Source organism: Otolemur garnettii, unplaced genomic scaffold (genome assembly GCF_000181295.1).
Source record: "Otolemur garnettii isolate 467f Iridium unplaced genomic scaffold, OtoGar3 scaffold00018, whole genome shotgun sequence".
In the NCBI taxonomy this organism is placed as follows: Eukaryota; Metazoa; Chordata; class Mammalia; order Primates; family Galagidae; genus Otolemur; species Otolemur garnettii.
The window spans coordinates 12,755,845-12,776,780 of NW_003852413.1; the positions used below are offsets into that span (position 1 = coordinate 12,755,845).

General features: G+C 49.8%; 1 protein-coding gene across 6 annotated transcripts in view; it reads left to right on the forward strand.

The window, feature by feature from the left end:
* The window catches only part of RGS9 (regulator of G protein signaling 9), a 99,196-nt gene that overhangs the window by 39,596 nt on the left and 38,664 nt on the right, over positions 1–20,936 (forward strand). For all 6 annotated transcript variants that reach the window (XM_003786182.2, XM_003786184.2, XM_003786183.1 and 3 more), the window contains exons 2-8: positions 2,579–2,675; positions 6,688–6,738; positions 8,105–8,211; positions 8,541–8,592; positions 8,856–8,914; positions 9,671–9,747; positions 14,000–14,081. In XM_003786182.2, the coding sequence (XP_003786230.1) occupies positions 2,579–2,675; positions 6,688–6,738; positions 8,105–8,211; positions 8,541–8,592; positions 8,856–8,914; positions 9,671–9,747; positions 14,000–14,081 (525 nt within the window). The remainder of the gene's footprint in view (positions 1–2,578; positions 2,676–6,687; positions 6,739–8,104; positions 8,212–8,540; positions 8,593–8,855; positions 8,915–9,670; positions 9,748–13,999; positions 14,082–20,936) is intronic.

The window sequence follows — 20,936 nt, forward strand, 5'->3', positions numbered from 1 at the left end:
AAAAAAAAAAAACCCCAAAGTACATATCTTTATGCATACATAACATAGCTCTCTCCTTGTAGAACATTTTTACACGATCACTTAATTAGATTCTAAGAGATCACAACACCATGTTAGTTGGTGGGGCACACAGTGTCATGGTCCCCATTTTATGGCAGCAGAAGGAGATTCAGATGGATTATGAGATGCCCAAGATCCTACAGTTAGCAGAGAATGGTGATCCCAAGGAGGCTGTGAGAACTTTGGGTTCTTTTCTCTGGACGGCAAGCACCTTCACATTGTGAAAGGACTTTGTCAATTTCAGGGGGCCATATAGCATTGTCGAGTGCTGTTTTATTAAATGTCAGGGGAATAATGAAGGCATAAACAAGATAGTTACAAGGAGGCAATCAGGAAAATCTCTGAACTGTCTCACTTTGGGTAATGGCTGGAACGTGGACAGGCCGGGTTTGAGGTGCAGCCCTCCATGCAGATGTGTCCAGTACACACGGTGGCCGGGACCTCCGGGGAGAGCTTTGGGCCCAGTAAAGGCATGCAAGGGCTTTGTGTCTGCCTGCTGGTTCCTGTTCTGTGCCTCTGCCCCTGTGGTCCTTCATCCTGGAGTACCCTGATCCACCCTCCTCTTCCCAGTCCACTGCCTGGTTCCTACCCATCGTTGTAAGATTCCCTTCAGGAGTCTTTTCCTCAAAAAAAAAAAAAAAAAAAAGGAGTCTTTTCCTCCTGGCAGGCTCTAGGCTCTGTTGTGTTCACGTGACACTAAGACAGGACACATTGTCCTGGGCTCAGGGACAACCACTTCTCCTCTTTGGCTTTCCAGAGTTGACCGTGGCTGTACCTGGTTTTTGAATGACTGACTGATTGTTGACAAGCTCATCTGGGGCAGAAGGAGTCGATGGTTTCCCCGTTAATAGGTGCTTTTCTGGGGAACATGAAGTTTGAAACCTCTGGACCTTAGGCTTTATCAATGTCAGTGGCAAATACCGAACGATAAGAGAAACCCCTGGGTTTTCTTTTTGAACAGTGTCAAACATCCAGTTGGTTTTATAATATCCAACTGGATTTTATTTCCATTTAATTTTTTTTTCAAGTAGAAAATTATTTTTTAACAATATGAAGAAAAACAACTCTAATACAATCAGGGCTGTGCTGGGGGCTGTCTCCCTGCAGCTCAGCCTTCCCTGGACAGTTCATCGATCCTTTTTGGCTTTAACTCTCTCTTTGACATCCATCACTTTCTAATTCATATTTCTGACCCTTGTCTCTTCTCACCCTGGGACAGTCATTTCTGTCACCACCCTCCCTGACCTACCTGGTCACTTGCAAATTCAGTTAATTTTTGCCCTTCCAGGGCTCAGCCCCTGCCCTCATTTATTAACTCACGCAATGGCTATTCATTGATTTCTACCCATGTTCCAGGCTCTTTCCTAGGCCTTGAGAAGATGACGAGGAACAACAGACTCACCCTTAAAGAGCCTATTTTCTAGGAGTGAGAATAGAAAAAGTGAGCAGGGTGTCAAGAGGGCCAACAGTGGACTTCAGGCTGGAGCTTTAAGCAGGATGGTCAGGGGGACCCTCCCAAAGCTATAAGGAGGAGGAGAGCCATGTAGATCTTTCGGAAGGATGCTTTCAGGCAGAGGGATCAGCCAGAGCATGGGCCCTGAAGTAGGCTGGGAGTGTGCTTGTCACGATCAGGGGCAGCAAGGCAGCCAACACAGCTGGATTGGAGGGAGCCAGAGGGGAGTGGTAGGAGAGAAGTCCAGGAGGGAGGTTCCCACCGTGTAGACCAGTGGGGGCCCTTTGTCGCTTACTCTGAATGAAAGGGGCCTTGTAATGAAGTGGCCAAGCGGTGGTGTGATACACAGTAGAGCCTGTGTATATTGACCACCCAAGGGGCTGTAACAAACTGGTCAACATATGGAGGTAGTTAACATAAAGAACTGGGCCTACTGTACTGATATGTACGTGTAATGCGTGTCTGGCCTGTGAGAATTAGGTCAACAAAAGGAGGCGGTCAGTGTAAGGACGTGGTCAGCTGTGGAGGTTGGACTGTATTAGAAAGTCACGGCAAGCCTCATCCGGCTGCTCTTTTGAATACACGGAGGGAGGGGCCCTGTCCTTTGCTTCCTGTCTCACCAAATTCCTTCACACCCCCAAACCTCTCTCCCGGAATAGCCACTGGAAAAGCCGTACCCCAGGAGTGGCTTCCAAGGCCTGCTGTTCGGCATCACCTCCCACTGTCTCTTCCCCTCTCTTCCTTTTCTTGCGCTGTTCTCTCACTTTCTGTCCAGCACAATCCTTTCTGTTACACCCCGTCATCTCTCAAAGCCCTCCCCAAGTCTCCCAGTGAGAAGGGCCCTCTGGGAGCCCTCCGGGCGGGGAAGGTGTCAGCGTCTGCGGGTCACACACACCCACTCCTGCATGCATTGTGGTTATTCAAGGCCCCTCTGGCTCCTCAGCAGGTCACGAGCCCCTGCACCCACCTTTGTGTCTTTGGGTCCCTCTCAGTGCTGTGGGAGGGGCCGCAGCCAGCTTCCGGAAATGGTTCTGGTCAGCCGGCTTCTCCTGTTCTGTCTTACAGATTGAAACACTCGTGAAGGATATGCAGAACCCGGAAACGGGGGTCCGGATGCAGAACCAGAGGGTCCTGGTCACCAGTGTCCCTCATGCCATGACAGGTGATGTATCTCGTGGCTTAGCCTTGGGCTGGAGCAGACCCCACAAAGGGGTCGGCGCAAACGGAGTGTTATCAGAATACCCACACCCACTCGTTCACACATCGTCTCCAGCTGCTTTTACACTACGATGACAGAGTTAAACTGTATAGCTGTGCAGAGACCGTGTTATGGCCCACAAAGCTGAAATATTTACTATTCAGCCCTTTATAAAATAAGCTCAATGATTCCTGGAACACACAATCTTCTCCAGATAAAAGAGTCAGAAAGAAAGAAAAAACAAAAAAACAACTCAATAGGTCACTTCTTGAAGCCGTTCCTCTCGGGAGGTCCTTTTTTGTTTGCTTATTTTATTTAGCTTCAATGAAATCAGGTAGCAGGAAAAAAAAATTGACAGAAAAAAGTTGGCCTCCGTCTGGCTGCTCCTCTCCTTACCTTCTATTCATATCTGGGCCCTCCTTAGCCACCCAAGGGGATGGCACCACTGTCTCCTCTGTGCCAGAGGCAGAGTGTCTGCAGAGTACAGTTTGGGGATATTGGCAGGAGCCACAGGACTCTAAAAGGGGAGTACATTTTGGTTAATGTGTTGTCCTTGTTTTGTGACCTTGGTTCTGCAGTTAAGAGTATGTTTCCTACCAAGGCACGTGGCCTGTGGCTTCCAAACCCAAGCCAGGGCCACACTACTCTGCCATGCTTGGCTGGAGCCTTCCCTTTCTACCCCACCCTGACCTGACTGCTGATTTTTCTCTCAAAGCACCTAGTTTTTGCAGAGCCACTGCAGCCAGTGCCTCCCCTTCCCCTTTCTGACTGCTGGCAAGAGAGGGAGCCCCACCACAGCGTACTGCCCAGGCTTCCTTGCACACAAGCAACAGAAGATCCCCTCTGGCTTGTTGGAGCTGAACGGGAATTAATTGGAATGCTATGGGGCAGCTCACAAAAGAAAAGGAAACTGATGGGACAGACTTGGGAAAAGTTGGGGACCAGAGTAGCTATGAGCACCCCAAGAGTTGGACTGAGAGGCAGATTTTCAGGGTGCCGTTGCTCAGCACATCACTGAAGGTGAAGCTGTAGCAATTCTTCTTGAAGGCATCCCTGCCCCCTGCCCCCTGCCCTATCCTGGTTGTCATTCATTCTGGCTACAAGACTGGAGGCCCTTAAAGAGGTGGTGGCATCTTATCTCACTTCCCTGGGTAACCCCAATGCTTAACACAACTGTGTTCGTAGAGGATGGTTAATAGAAGGTTATGGAATGCTTGCTTTATGGAGTCCTGGCCTGGCATTGTGCAAAGAACATTGGATTGAAGTCTTCAGATGCCTTTTTCTTTCTTATTCCCTTTCTCCTTTCCTTTTTTTTTGACTGGGGCTGGGTTTGAACCCACCATCTCCTGTATATGGGGCTGGCACCTTACCCACTGAGCCACAGGCACCGCCCCTTTCCTTTTTCCTTCCTCCCTCCCTCCCTCCCTCCCTCCCTTCCTTCCTTCCTTCCTTCCTCTTTCCCCCCTTCTTTCTTTCTCTCTCTCTCTTTCCCCCTACCTACCTCCCTTCCTTCCTTGCTTCCTTTCCCTTTCTCTCTCTCCCTCCCTCTCTCCTTCTCTCTTCTCTTCTCTTCTCTCTCTCTCTTTTCTTATACTGTTCTTACTCTGTCCAGACTGGAGTACAATGACTCAATCACAGTTCACTGCAACCTTGAACTCCTGGGCTCAAGCAGTCTTCTTACTTCATCTCCCTAGTAGCTGGAACTAGAGTAGTGCACCACCACACCAGGCTAATTTTTCTTACTTTGGTAGAGACAGAGTCTCACTTTCTTGCCCAGGCTGGTCTTGAACTCCTGGCTTCAAGCAATCCTTCCATCCTGACCTCCCAAAGTGCTGGGATTATAGGCACGAGCCACTGCACCAGGATTCAGGTGGCTTTTTCTAGTTGTGTGGCCATATTCTAAGTTTTCTCATTTTTAAAGCAGGAGTTGCAATCCTTGTCTAAGAGAATGATTGGAGGAATTCAGTGCTGGTGTCAGCATGTAGCAACCAAGGGTGGGTGGCCACGGCTGGCACCCTCCTGTGCTGGGCCTGTCAGCACCCACAGTGAAGTTAAAGGTAGACACGACCATCCTGTTTTTGCAGGTGGGCCATGGAGAAGCAAAGAGGGTCTGTAACTTGTCATCACTCACTGAGTTTATTCACAAGTGAGCTTGGACGTGAGCTCAGAGGTGTGACCCCAGGGCCCACCCTTCTGTCACCGTCAGTGTGTGCATGCTTCCCTGCTTCCCTGCACGTCCAGGGCACCTCGTCCCTGGTGGGGGCGAGCCACCCACCCTGCCACGTTTTCCCTTATTTCTGCTGCCCGGGCAAATCCCAGCGCTGTAGAAACAGGACACAGGGAGAAGTGCTGGTCCTGCAGCATCAGCACCTGTAATAGAAGCAAATCTCCATCCAGTTCTCAGATGGCAGGTGACCTGGGGCTTCCTGGGGACAAAGGTGGCTGACGTGGGAGCCTGAGCCTCCTGCTGCGCTGCCAGCACAGACCACATGGGATGGATGCCGGTGGCACCATAATCTCATTTAGTCTATTTCGGGAAGCAGTCAAGTGGGTGAGAAAGCCCTCGGCTCCGGCTCTGTGCTGGAAAGAGCTCATCAGTCTGACGTCTGTCTGGGTCTGTTTCTCTGCACACTGCCCTGTATCGTTTGAAGAGAGACTTGTGGAAAGTCTCAATACCCAGTCGTAGGATTTTAAATGAAGAACGTTGCCTCTGAACAGCCAACGGGGGTGAATAATGCTAAGGGCAACAGAAAAGAGAATCAGTCGAAGTCACTTCTGAAGGGAAGAGTCACTGGTTGTCCAGCCCAGCCGTAGCTGTGGATAGTTAACTAGGCTCAGAGAGCATGTGAGTGGCCGTTCAAGGAAACAAGGAAGGAAGGATCATTTTTGACTGTCCAGTTACTAGGATACAGACCCAGGGTCTCCATCCCAAACCCTCTTTCTTGGCATGTTTTGTGGGCCAGTTCTCACCCCAGCAGGGACCCAGCTTGGCCTTTGGAAAGCAGGCCGAGGTTGCTGGAAAATGTGGTCATTGGCGTTTGCCAGATGGCATCTGAGTTGGGTGCTTGGTTCAAGGGCACCTTATCTTCCTTCTGTGATGCTGCTGCCCTTCTCCTAAAAGGCACATTGTCTGCTTAGGGCAGAGTGCCTAAGCTGAGCAGGGGGCTCAGAGCTTCCGTGGGGTCCTGCAGCAGCTCTGGGCTTGTTGGCAGAACTTGGCTCGCCTTGGCCCCTAGATAATCTGAATCCTGACCTTGGTCCTGCCCACCTCTCCTGCTTCTTTTTCATGCCAGCCTTCACTCTGTGTACTTCTCAAGACAGCCTCTAAGATTCACAGGGCCCAGGGCAAGAGTACAAATGGTATCCATGTTCCATTGTCCAGAGTTCCAAATCAACCTACAAAGTCTTTCTAAGATAGGTCTTGTCTTCCTATTTTTGACAGAGGTACCTTACCTACAATGTGGAGGGCCAGATTAGAATTGAGAATTTTCAGGTTCCTTGGAGTTCTCCTAGGACTGAGGGGTGCAGGAGAGCTGGCCCCTGCCTGCAGCCTCTCCCCCTTATCCCAGGCCTGGCTGTGTTTTACTCCTGTGTGTCCAGAGTCCCATAAACAGCTGGCCTTGCATCTGGTTTTGTTTTCAGTGTTTAGACGGAGTCTGTTTACTGCCCCATTAATGAATGACAGTCCACCCACCAATGATTGTGCTCTGAAAGATAATAAGCAGAACAAGGAAAGACTGAGCGTGCATGGGTTTCAGGAAGCTGCAGACGGGCTGAGTCAGCATGGACAGGCTGAGTCACAGGCTGCAGAGTCTGAACTGAACACAACATGGGGGGGGGGCAGTTTCCTTGAAGGTCTTGGGCATAAGAGGGACAAGATCACAGCTGGGCAGGAAGGACACAAGTTGACAACAGCAGGAGGACTGGGGGGTGTCAGGAGACCATGGCAATGACCAAAGACTTCTCTGTTTTGCAGGAAGTGACGTTCTGCAATGGATTGTCCAGCGGCTTTGGATCTCCAGTGTGGGTGAGAGCTTGTCCCACACTCAGTCACAGAGGATGGCTGTGTGCTCATCACCATGGGGGAAACTGGGCGGAGGCTTAGCCCATATCTCTGAGAAGCTTACATTTTAATTGGAGAGACACAACTTTCCTGTGCGAATCAACAAAGACAGGATGCTTAGGGAACAAAAGAGTTCTTTTATACAAATTATTGAGAGCATGTAAATAATGGGGGCAATTGGGGAGGACCTAATTGAGAAAGACCTTTTGGAGGGGTGCTGGACTAGCAGATATGATTGATGAGGGTGAGATGGTGATGGGCAGTTCTGAGGGTCTAGCAAGAGCGATGGTGTTGGGATGGAGTGAACAGGAAATGGAAGGGACCGGGCAAGTCATGGTTTCAGCTGGACATGGAGGGCAGTGGAGGGGTAGACGTCCACTGGGCATGTTTGCTGAGTCCAGGTTTTGTCTGGGGTATAGGCTGTGGGAAGCCACAGGCAAGTTTTGAGCGTGGCAGTGTGTATGATCACCATGATTAAGCTAGAATGTCTGGAGACAGTTGGAACGATGGATTAGAGCTGAAGGAATAACATGAGGAAAAAGGTTGTTGGTACAATGAGGCATGAAAACAGAAGGTCTGGTCTGTCACAGAGGGTGGCACTTGACAAAGAGGAGGAACCCACGCCTCGGACAGAGGTCAAGCTCTGGGGTGGGATGTGGGTTAGGTCTCTGCAGGACTGGAGGGGTGGGATTCCCTCCAGAGGGTGTAGAGACACCTGCTTTTGTGAGTGCCTCTGAGATAGAACCAGGAAAGTTTGAAGCAGATTCAGAAACAAGGCTGTGCTTCCAAATAAACCAAATAGGGTGGGAATTCAAGCAATGTGTGAAGGAGAGGAAGCTTGGGGGGCGGGGGGGCAGGCAGAGCTGAGATGTGGAAGGGATAGAAGTTGGTAAGTAAGGACGTGGCCCCTCATTTTTTGAGTGAGAAAATGTCCATTTGTCCAACAGAAACATTTTCTTCCTGATCCTGTGACGTCTTCCAGATCCACAGGGCCTAGAGAAGCTTTTCCAGGGCTTTCCCCACTGTTGCCCCCAACCATGTGCAGCAGGCCACCTGCGGGACCTGTTATCTCTCGGCTTCCCTGACTCCTACCTACACTTACAGAGCCATCATTTCTGAGGCCAGGACCAGGGAAGTCCTCCTTTGGTGTGTGTCCCAGCTGATACTAGTCCACAGCCAAGTTCAGGAGCCACTGTCCTCACTCCTCAGATGCAGCACTGTTAGGATAGGGACATCGCTCCATGAGTTTGGGGTGCCATGTGGGGCAAGGCGCTGAGCTTCTGCCCTTGGCCTGGCTCTTCACATCTGTGTTTGAACTGCTTCTCCCTAGAGGCTCAGAACTTGGGCAACTTCATTGTCAAGTATGGCTACATTTACCCCCTGCAAGACCCCAAGAATCTCATTCTCAAACCTGACAACAGCCTCTACCGTTTTCAGGTGAGTCTTGGCCTTGGGTATTAATGTAGGGTTGATTTCACTTGGAAAGAAACTGGGGCAGTGGTTTTCACCAGTAACCCCGTGAAGCGGGAAGCTTGAGCCCAGGAGTGTGAGGCTGCAGTGAGCTATAATCATACCACTGCCCTCTAGGCTGGTGACAGAGCAGAAAGAAAAAAAAAATTGGTTGGCTTCATATCTTAACAGATCAGGACCTTAGGAATGGTGGAGAGGGCTAAGGTAGTTTTATCTCTTTAATGATGGGATAGGGTGGATGCATGGGGTTGCAACCCCGTATTAAAGCATGGTTTCTCATGTTTTTTTTTTTGCAGACGCCCTATTTCTGGCCCACCCAGCAGTGGCCAGCTGAAGACACAGATTATGGTAACTACCCCATCCCCATCTATGCCTTGGGTAGTGCTTTATGTGTTGCTAATTTACTTGCTGCATTTTGGTGACATTTGTCTTGCTGTCATCATGGCCTTTACGTCAGTTCACATCAGTACTGGGTGTGTCCCAGGGGAAAGGACAGGGAGGGCTGGATGTTTTCCCTGCCACTCTGAGCATGGCAGCCTCCAGCACAGGGAGCTGCAGATGGGGTTTTGAAACTTGATGGTGATGGAAAATGTCACTACTTTCTTTTGCAGCCATCTATCTGGCCAAGCGAAATATCAAGAAGAAAGGGATTTTAGAAGACTATGAAAAGGTACAGAGGTGTTTTCAGATAGAGGTTATTATAACTGAATAGAATGTAGTATTGAGATATTTTTTCTGTCTTCCCCACACAATTACATTAATATGCTACTTTATCATCCACCTGCCCATCCATTCATCTATCCACTCGGCCATCCATCCATCCATCCATCCATCCATTTATTTGTTCTTTTGTGTTATCCCCAAACAAGATGACTTGATCAATATGTATTATCATGGACCACCCTTGGTTAACAGATTTGAATCTGAGTTTATGGTGGGAAAATAATAGTACCCTTCAGACTTTTGTTTTAGGCTGGGTAAACCAGATTTCCCCCCAAATACACTCTAACCCTCAAAAGACTAGAATTTCTGGGGAGAGGGTAACAATCTTGCTGTGTTTTTATTCCTTACAGACATGTTTTTAGAAGGGCCAAGATCACATTGGTGTTAGGGCTTAAGCTTTGCAGATTTGTGATGTTCCATTGTTGAATATTGAGTTTGCATATTCTTCCTCATTCCCGATCCTCTCTTCCTAATCAGATTTGGGATATATTGATTTAAAAAAATGAAATATCAAGAAAAATAAGACTTATTGTGAAATCTCTGTGAGTGGACACTGTTGTGAAGTGGGGTCCACCGTTAGGCTGGGTCTGTCTGTGGTTGCGATGGGCCCGGGGCATGTTCTTGTTGACTCAGGGCTTTTTGCCCTGCATCACATGGCATATGCCTTAGGGCTCACTGTCCATATTCTGTTTTTCTTCTCTAGGAAAATTATGATTTCTTGAACAAAAAAATGAACTACAAGTGGGACTTCGTCATTATGCAGGCCAAAGAGCAGTACAAGTGAGTGAGAGGATATCCCACCTGTTCTCTGGTGGTCCCCTTTCCCTCCCTTCCTTCTTTGTTTCCTATAATTAAATAACCCTTTCTTGGACATTTATGTGCCAAACACTGGGCTGCACATAGGAAATAAAAAGACAGTTTCATGGGTCAGGCAGATGAGCGAATAGGCCATGGTGCTGCCATAAGGGGAGGGCCGTGTGGTGGGATTGCAGTGGAGCTGTCTGTAGAATGGCCCTAACATGGTTGCATAGGGGTGTCAGGTGAGGGAGGGGGATGGTGGATGGATATAGAGGAGAGGTGTGGTGGGAGGAAGGGTGATCTAGGTGGTTAGAACCAGAACCTGGAGCTGGGAGAGTACCCACTGTGAGCTGTTCCTGTGGCTACAGCCAAGTGTGCAAAGTGTGGATGTGATGGAAGTTAGCAAGATTCCAACTAGAGATGTACACAAGAGCAGATCTCAAGAGGGCTTTGTGCTAAGGGGCCCTGGGGAGCCACAGAAAGATTTTTAAACAGGGGAGGGATAGATAGTAATTGGTTTTGCATGTGAGAATCACCCATTGCTCACATTTGTCTGTTATGCAGGTCAGAACTGGAGCCGAGCATCCCCTTGAGGCCTCGGCCTATCAGTGAGAGCCGGCTATACATATGGGGGACAGTGAATGGTGGGGAGAGTATTTTTGTCAGGATGAGTTAGGTTGTCATAACCAACAGCCTTGAATTCTCAGGGGCTGGAAACCACTAAGATTCTGCTTTCGTGCTTGTGTTCTGTGTCCACTGTGGCTCACCTCACCTGGGGTCCTGACATCCACCTGCGCTTTGGCTATTCCTATAGCAGGGGGAGGGAGAGCCTGTGTGGATCAAAGTGACACCATCTCTTGTGCTTATAACTCATAAAGCAAGCCCTATGGTTATGCCCAACTCCAGAGGGTAGTGGGTGGGAAGGTACAATCTTACCATGTGCCCAAGAAGAAGCAGAGGAGGCGGGAATATCTGGTGACCAGCACCAATGAATACCAGAAGGGGCCATTCCCACTGGCCCAGCCTCATTCTCCCTTAGCGGGGCTGGATCCTGAAAGGTCTGGGCTTGCAGGTGTCTGGCTGGGCTGAGTGGTGGAGAGTGATTTTCTGGAGTGGCCAAGGAATTGGAGTAGTGATGAGAACCGTCACATGAGAGAGCCAGTCTAGGGGAAGTAAAGGGTCCAGTATATCTGTAGAATTTAGACTCATGTGGCCCATCAGTTGGAGAGCTGCCACTGCTCATTAGCCACTCTCATGTTTCTGCCTGGGCATGTCTGGGACAGAGCAACACAGGTGTAGCTTTCTAATCTTTTGTCACTTATGTCTGTTTGTTTATAAGACTTCTTTTGGTGACCTCTTGGGTACTGTCTCATTTTATGTCAGTGGGGGAGAAATGCTTACAGTAGTGGTCATTGTCACCTCTCCCAGTGGTGACAACTGAGGCTTAGAGAGGTTAGAATCACTTGGCCAAGGTCATTAGGTAAGATAGTGGCAGAGCTTGGTGTACATTATTGACCAAGTTTTACTGCAGCAGTTTTGAGGTGCTAATGGGTTCCAGCACTGGCTGGACCCCAGGGACACAGAGATGAGCAAGAAGTGTCCCTCCCTGCCAGTGCCTCCATTTCCCCCCTGACTTTCTGCTCTGAGCAGGACGGTCCCAGCAGCCCACAGGACCATGGACCCTGATATATGCTTTTCAGGGAGCTCTAGGAGTTCTCATGGCTCAGAGCTGTTCTCAGTGGTCCCATAGGCCCACCACCTGGCCACAGCCTCAGCTGGGATAAAGTTCTGTGCTGCCCAGATCACAGGACATTCCCCTCCTCCTTTCCTAGGTGCTTTGGGGTAAGCGGTTCCTAAAAGGCTCTCTCCTGAGGCGCTGGCTTTCCAAGGCTAAACTCAAAGTCTGCCTCCGAGTTCAGATTTAGGGCCTCATAAAATGATGCTGGCCATCTAGTTTGGCCCATAAGGTAGTCATTTTGTTATACCGAGCTCCTTCTTCTGAGTTCCAGACCCTGCTCATGCTGGAGTCACACCTCCAACTGGTCCATGTTTGAATGCATCTTCCCCTCACTCTCCAGTTTCTTCCTTCATGATTACCCACATCAATACAAAGAACCACCATCCACCTCCGTCTCCAGCCATACCCAATGTCCTGTTGTCAGGTCTGGCAAAATCCCTTCCACTCAATGGGACTCCTGGCTGCCTCCATTATTCCCCTACCCTGATCAAACCAACCTCATTGTCAGCTGGCAGTGTCTGCCCAACTGGCCTCTCTGCTCCCATTTTGCACCCATGTTTGAAACACAAATAGGATCATGAGACTGGACTCTCTAAGCTATCAGAGGGAACGCCCATGTTCCTCCTTGAGGAACGTTACTTCCTCAAGGAGGCTTTTCTGATGACCTATTACTGCACTCAGATCACCCCAAACTTAGTGACTCAAAACAACTATTATTTGGTATCTATCATGATTTCCATAGGTGAGGAGTTCAGGAAGGACTTGGCTGAGCAACACCAACTCAGAATCTCTTGAGAGGTTGCTGGAGCTGGGGACCTGGGACAGGTGGGGGCTGCCTGGTGTCCCTTGCTCTCTACCTGGTCTAGCTTGAACTTCCTCCCAGTATGGTGGCCTCGGGTCAGTCAGATTTGACTACCAGAGGTTGGAGGTTTCAAGAGCACATATTCCAGTGAGGAGGGTGACAACTATCCCGTTTTATGGCCCAGCTTCAGGAATTACACAGTGCCATGTCTGATATCCTATGTTGGTCGAAAACATCACAAAACCCCACCAGCTTCAAGGGGAGAGGACATAGACCTCTGTCAGTGGAGAGAATGTTAACGAATTGTAAACATATTTAAAAACCACCGCAGAGGCCATCCCCGATTCTATATTATAGTGCCCCAAGGGCTTCTTATAGCACAGACTGCAGTTTGCAATTCTGTATTGATTTTTTTTTTACTATTTGTATAATGTTCACAAGGTTCTCAAAGGCAGGGACCAGGGCTGGTTCACCGGTAGACTCTTGGTGCCTGGAACATAGGAGAAGATCAATAATTTGTGAATGAATGAATGAATGATTAAGCAAATGCTATTGCTAAAAAAGTTCATAATATGATGAACTGAAGTAATTCCTAATTTACTGGCTCTCTTTAGAGTCCACTTATCATGACTGTCCTCTGATAAAAGCATAGCAAAGCTGGAAAGGACCTGCAGGGTAAATTGGGGGTTGACTCTGTCTGAGGCTGTCCAGTATCATAGACACTCCTCAGTGCCTCAGGCAGACCATGGACCCTGCTCCTGAAGACGTGGGCTGGTAGAAAATCCAGTTAGGTTGGCAAGGGGAAGTTCAAGCGACAGCATTTATATTTAATTTCCAGAGGAGGTTGGCGAAACACCCCGCTGGAATGGCGCTGTTCTCCCATCTGGATCTCTAGGTATTATTATGTTATTCACAGTACATTAACGGGAGATAAATCCGCCAGCTCTGTCACGCGGAGGGCGTGTGCGTCATCCCACGCTGCCTGGGAAAACAAGCATTAAGGAGTGTGCATGCAGGTCGCCGTGGAAATGGCGCAGAACGGGGCTGTGGTGTGACAATCAGCATAACCTCGTTACTGCAGCATCACTCCCTATCCAGAAAGAGAACGGGGGAGACTGAGAGAAAGTGAATAACCTTTTACAGTGGTAACTTGGCATGAACTGTTTGGAGTAAGAGGTTGGAATTGACAGGTAGGGAGAAAAGAGGATGTCCTGAGGCCAGCATCTTCCCCAACTAGTTCACCAAGTCAGGAAAAAGTTAAAAAGCCAGGTGCTCAGATGTCGGCCCAGAAGGGCATCGGCGCTCTTCTCCAGTGGCGAAGTGGGAGAAGCTGATCTGGTCCCAGAGCCAACCGTGGCCGCACAGTGTGGTGGGGGAGCCAGACCCCCTGGCATAAGCCACACTCTGCCACCTGCTGCCGGTATGGCCCTGGCTGGGCCTGCAGCTCCTCTTTCCTTCAGTTCCCTAAGCTGAGAAGTGAGAGAAGTTCACTGGAAGGATTAAATTGGGCTAAAGGAGTTACTACAGGTGAAATAGCCAGGGCGGGGCCTGGCTCATCATGTGACGTCACTGTTTGCTGGGTTTGCTGTTATTACAATGTATGTTGGGAGAATGGTCCAGGTCACCAGGAACGGCCATCACTCATCAATGATGCAAAGGATTCCTGGCCGTAAACACAGCTTTTGGCTTTTCAGGGCTGGAAAGGAGAGGAACAAAGCAGACAGGTACGCTCTGGACTGCCAGGAGAAGGCGTACTGGCTGGTGCACCGATGCCCGGTGAGTACCCCCCCCACCTTGGCTTCCTGCCCCTTCCTGTACTCACCTTCCCTGGGTGCCGGTGGGTGCATCTCCCGCTGGGCCTGGGTTTGGCTTGGCAGAAGCAGCTGTTGGTGGCAGGTTAGTAACCAGGAGCCTGTTGGCGGGAAGGGAAAGTGTGCCATCTGGGTGGGGTCCGCTCCCTGCTGGTTAGGGAGAGAAAGACGCAGATGAATTTGTGTTTTATGAGGGCTAGGCCTATTTTTTTTGTCCAGGAGATGCCACACTTGGTAAAGGAATGTAATAAGAAAAGCTAGAGGTTTGACGCCTGTAGCACAGTGGTTACAGCACCAGTCATATACACCGAGGCTGACAGGTTCGAACCAGCTAAACAACAATGACAACTGCAACAAAAAAAAAATAGCTGGGTGTTGTGGTGGGCACCTGTAGTCCCAGCCGTTTGGGAGGCTGAGGCAAGAGAATTGCTTAAGCCCAGGAGTTGGAGGTTGCTGTGAGCTGTGACACCATGGCACTCTACTGAGAGGGACAGAGTAACTCTGTCTCAAAAAAAAAAATAAAGAAAGAAAGAAAGAAAAGCTAGAACGTAGGTTCCAAAAGCAGCAAAATAGATAGAATGCTGTGAGAACAGAAATGGTACTGCCAGCTGCAAGGTGTCCTCGGTGTGTCCTGCTTCCTCTCCTCTGTCCCCCTAGATTCAGCCCCAGCAGCTGAGATGGGAGTAGGGGAAGGAACAGGTGTGCACGGCGCTTCTTGTCACTTGTAGCATGTTGTGTCTCTGGCTTTGGGACTGTCGGGGTCACAGCTGGTGTGTGACTAGTCCCTGCTTATTGCCGGGGAGTGGTGACTCATGCCCCAGCGTGGAGAAGCAGGCTCTGCCCACCACCTACTGGAGTTAACTCTGCTGCCTCAGTTTCCTCCTGTGTCAGACCCGTATGAGGCCTGCAGCTCAGGGTAGGTGGGAGAGTGCGACAGAGTCCAGAAACTGAAGAGATCAAAGTAAATATTCTTCCTCTTCCTCCCTTAGTCTCCTTGCCTGCCCTGTCCCAGAAATTCTGAGAACCAGGAAGTGAGTTTACAGATTTTGGAATGCCAAGCCTATCAGATGTGACTGTTTTGCTTATTTTCTTTCTGTGTTCAAAGCAGATTCTCATAAGGTCCACCTGCAGGGCCAGGGCTTGGGTGCGGTCGCTGAGGCTGAGGTCCGGGGGTTGATCCCAAGCAGCTTGTGTGGTTTCTCCTTGCTGCACAGCCCCTCCTCCTCGAGGGAAATGAGTCTGCACATCCTGACTGGGGTCGTGGGGGATGGTGACAGAGCACAGGGCTCTGGTGACAATCCCACACCTCCTGGTTGGTGGCTTAGGAGTGAGAGCTTTGTATGAGAAAGGGAACCCCACACCTCTAGTGTGTTCCAGAAGCAGCTCCTTGGTGAGGATAAGGGAAGATGGTGGATATGCCACGTTTGGCAAGGTGCCCTGTGCCCGGTGACACCGTGTCTGAGGGAGGGAACCTGCTCCTTGCAAGGTGGAGAATGGCTCCCATGTTATCCCACGTAGAGACCCCATGGTGTGGGAATGTCAGTGTGACCGCAGCCCCTGCAGAGAGCAACACAGGCTGGCTGTGCACTTGATCTACCCAGCATCTGTCCCCTCCCCTCTGTCCTGGCAACCAGCGGTTCTAAAGGGAAGAAAGTGAAAAACATGATCATTGTCATTTGGGTACTCCCCAGTTCTGCTAGGGGAATCTCTCAGCCCCCTGAGGAAACTGGCTGAATGGCTCTTCCCGGCATGATACAGGACTACAGGAGGATGAAGACGTGTCTCTCCGGCACCCTGCCCCCACTTGGCCTGCCATTCTCCCCTCCCCTGTCTCCACCAACATGGCCATCATCTCACCTCCCCTTCATCACCTCCCTGGCCTCTCCCTCCCCTCTCTCTCCTCTCTGACTTCCATTGTCATTGTCATTGTCACCATCTCCGTCATCATCCCACTGTGCTGAGCACTCTGCACTCACTGTCTTACTAATCTTCATGCCCTGTGTGGAGGGCAGTGTTATTGTTTCCATTTTACTGATGAGCAAGTGAAGGCTCAGGGACATTGCTAATGTGCCCACAGTTACACAGCGAGGACGTGCCAGGGGGTCTGAGTCCACATACTGCTGACCTCAAACCCTCCCTTTTGGCCCCTGTGCCACCCTTTTGCCTTTCATGAAGTGTCATGTGAGGTCTTAATGCTGTTCAGTCCTTGGCCATTCGAATATCACCTGGGTCACTGCTGCTCTGAGTAACTTAACTCCTGGGTTCAAACACGCCTGGTCCCTCTTCACAGCACTGGGCACCCAAGTTCAGGATGAGACTTTGATGGACTCAGCAGAGTCCTGAAACTCCTAGAACACAAAACTTCACATCTAGTCTCTCACAGCTGCTCCCTAAGTCAAAGCCAGAACAGTAGCCCAAGGTCTGGCGGGACAGTGCCGGGCCCTGCTCTCTCTGACCTTAGATTGCTCCTTGTCCATCTCTCGTTGTTCTGTCTGAAGAGCATCTCAGCCTGGAAACTGAGCAATCTGATTGATGGGCACAGGAATCCAGGGGCTCACAGACTGTCAGACGGTCTCCAGGAGACTCAAACAAACTGTCAGTGTAGTGGGAACGAAGCCAGCCAAGGCAAACAAAGCATTTGGCTCTGCAGACTGACTGTAACCAACTGTCGTAGAGAGAGACGTGGCCTGTTGTGACTACGCTGACTGGTTCATTTGTCTGTGTGCTGATCCGTGAAGTCTTTGCTGGGCCCTGACTCCATGCCAGGTGAGGGCTTAGGAGCTGGGCCCAAGATACTGGTGGGAGTCACTGTGCACTGCCGTGTGCCTGTGTCAGGTCTCAGCACACCTGTTGCCGTGCTGTGGGGTAAGGATGCTCACTGCACCTGTTCTTCAGATGGAGAAATCAAGGCTCAGAGAGGTTCTGAGGCTGCCCAGTGCTGGGAGAGGAAGCCACATCTGTCTGACAGCAAAGCCTGATATGATAATGCATAAGGACCACCCATGTGTGGTCCCTGTCTCAGCTCACAGAGCTCAGAGCCCAAATTGCTGGGACCCTGGAGAGCAGCCCTCTTCCCGAGTTGGGACCCACTAGTGGAAGGGGCTCAGTGAGGAGGGATTGATTTAGAGAGCAGTGAAGGAGCGCTGACAGATGCCTTGCCAGGTGTCATCACGGGCAAAGGCCAAGGTCAGACGTGGCTGGTGGCCAAGGTCAGACGTGGCTGGTGATTGTTGAGTGAGAGACCTGCCCTGAATTCTTATGCAGAGCTCAGATGCCACCTGTGGCTCAGCATCCTGTGTGGAAAGAAAGTGATTACCAATGTGGAACAGAGGACACATCTGAGCATGATGCAGGCTCCAGTTTTGTAATCAGACAAAAGGAGAAGTAGTTCTTTTCCAGGGGTGTCCAACCTGTGGCCCATGGGCCAAGTGCAGATTATTTGAGTACTGCTTTGCTTATCTGTGGTCTTGGATCAAAAAGTATGCATGGACCTTTTCTTTTGCTCGTTGGTGTATTTACAGTGTGGCCTAAGACAGCTCCTATTCTTTCAATGTTTGGCAGAAAGGAAAAGAGTCTGGACACCTGTGCTGGGGTTTAGATCGTCATTTGGGGGACCGTCCTTGCCTCTTTGCTGTGGCATCTGTGGGCTCATGCCTGTGAAGGATATAGTCCATGGCCAAGGCCTAGTCTTGTGGACACAGCTCTAATTCAAGGGGTCATTTGTCCAAATATCAAGCTAAATGGCTTATTTCAACCACATATGCGGATGCTTGGCAGACAAGGAGATATCCGCCCTCCATGTCTGTTGAAATTGGGCTAAACGAAGATATATCTACACAGTGGAACACCAGGAATCCATTAAAATATGTTCAAAGCCATTCATCGACCTAGGAAAATGGTCTGCCGTATAATGTTATAACATAAAAGCAGGATGGAACATTCCCTATACTCTGGCCCAAGTTTTTAGACATTTAACATGTTATTTTGTGAATAGCCAGTGCCAGGCAATGGGGATATTTGTGTTACCCTGAGGAGTTTCCTACAGTCTGGTAGAGAGACAAAGACTAACACTGTTATGCCAATACATGAGTCATCACAGAATGCCACGGCAGCTTGTAGGTGGCAGGGGCTCCGTGTCAGGTGGAGGGTCGGGGAGCACCTCTCCACGGGGGAGTGACAGTCCAGCCAAGATCTGCTTGGAGCAGACCTCCTGAACTCTCTAACCTAAAATCAACTCCCCGTTTCAGGCTCATTTCTTTCTTTTTCTTTCTCCTGGTTTATGTAAGCAAACGGTTTAGTGTTTTTCTTACTGTTTTCTGTCTCATGCATCAAAAGGGGTCTGATCCTTTAGGGATGAGAGTGAAGTTAACAGAAGCATCTCAGAACTAGAGAAGGGACAGGAGGGATGCAGGAGAGTGTCCCCAAGAAATGTCTATCTGCTCCACACTGGCTGCGTAATGGATGCTGATTCCTGAGGATGTCACCTCCCCACCGTGCAGTTGTCATGAGCACCGAAGATCCTTTCCTCCCCTGAATGATGAGGCACAGTGCAAACTGCCTCTTTGTCTTACGCCCAAGGGATGTTGTTGGGGCACCATGCCCTGGCGTTCGCAGCTCCTCTGGTTGGTGAAGGGAAGCTTGCGTGTCCCGGGAGGGCTTCTTGCGTGTGGCACCAGGGGAGAAAGCGTCTGTGTGCCTCCTTATCTGCTGGCAGCACACCGCAGGCACGTCAGTTGCCCTTATTTCCTGCAAGCCAGCTCTGGGTTATTTTCCTTCAAACACTCCCTTGTACGCCAGAAACTGCGTCAGTAGTGGCTCCCATGACTGTCATGGTGGATCAAAAACTTTACGCCACCGATGGATGAATGAATGAATGAATGGAACTTGGAAGTCTCCCAAACCAGCAGAGGCAGACGGCAGCCCCTGGGGGAGTTTTGACCGCAGCTGGGATGGGACACAGCTTGATCAGAAACAACTAAGGCTGCTGGGGCCTCTGCCCACAGAGGTGTCGAGAGGAGGCAGGAACCCAGGCAATGGGCAGCCAGAGGAATATGCCAGGCTGTTCCCTAAGGCTGGTGGGGAAAGCTGGGGGTCATGGGGTGGCTGGAACTGGGCAGGCTGGCAGAGTAATAAAGCACAGTGGGTGACTACAGGTCTGAGAGTTCAAAGTCATGTGGTCTGGGCAGCTGAGGGCACCCCACGCCCATCTCAGTTGTGTAGGTGCGCTGCGGAGCACCGGGGCAGGCAAATTTATGTCTGAGCATGGAGCAAGTTCAGAGGAAAGCACTGACCCCAACCCATGCTAGGTTAGAGCCACTGGGGGCTGGCTTGGATCTCCGTGTTGTCCCTTGAAGGCACCTGTAATTAGCCACTTGTGGACTAATTGCTGCGTGGCACCTCCCCACAAGACTGGCAGCATCTCCATGTGCCTGCTGGGAGCATCTGTCTCAATAGCAGGTCCCAGGGCATGTTCACCAAAGTGCCCCAGGGCTGAGCACAATGTCCAGCACACAGAATGTGCCACACAAGCATTTGTCGATTGAGGGCCGCTTGTGACTAGGGTAATGATGGCCTCTCCCTTCCCCTGTCTTCTTCCCTACACTGTGTTGCCTTCCATCTTCTCTTCCCTGCTAGGCTGTACGCCCAGTATTCACTTCCATGCTGGACAAATAAAATTCAGGGTGTCTAGTTAGACTCGAATTTCAGATAAATTCAAGCTACACACATAACTTTTATAAAATATATATTTTGTATTAAAATATACTTTATATATTTTAGTATAAATATATAATTGAACAGAAAAATACTGGGGCAGAAATCATCTGCCGTTTATCTAAAATTAGCTGTACATTCTATATTTTATCTGGCAACCCTACCTCAGAGCTAAGTGTCTCTGATCCCAATAGGGAGAGAGCCCTATTGCTTCCCAATTCTCTGCATCAGTGTGGTCTGCCTGGTTCATCACTGGTGCTGAGCATTTGGTGGATGTTGGCACCAAACCTGCACAGAGGAGCATGAAAGACTCAAATTGTTGGCCCCACTGTGTCAAGGAGTTGAGAGAGACCAAGAAAGATTTTCTGGAGAGATGGCTTACCTGGTGAAGAAGGGAGCTGACAAAAATTGCAGATCCAGTTTTGGGCTATACCTTTATGTATGTGATTGTAAAATGAATATGATCCCTTGCTCAGTAATAGCTACCCTCCATTGGGAGCTTCATACTCTGTCTCGTTAAGTCTTCACAAGAACCTGCCAGGTAGGAGGCATCATCTATTTCTTAGATGGATCAGAGAGTGCAGAGAGAAGTGGTTTCTAAAATCTTCTGTATATTTGGAAGGCTATAGAACCAGAAATAGTATCTGGAGGTGCCTGACTCTCCCAAGGCACTACTCTGTTCCATCTCTATCCCCATTCAGCCCAAGACGGAAACCACAGAGTGTGGGGAAGGAGCACTAAGGAGAAGTCAGGAGTTCCATATATCAGTTCCAGTCAACACTTTTTGGGTTTTGGTGTTACACATCCACCCACTCAACACCCACCTATGGATCCATCCATCCATCCATCCATCCATCCATCCATTCATCTATTCATCCATCCATCCATCCATCCATGCACACACCCATGCATCCATCCATCCATGCATGCATCCATCCATCTATTCATCCATCCATCCATCCATCCATCCATCCACCCATCCATCCATGCATCCATGCATCCATGCATCCATGCATCCATCCATGCATGCATCCATCCATCTACCCATCCATTCATCTATCCATCCATGCACACACCATGCATCCATGCATCCATCCATCCATCCATC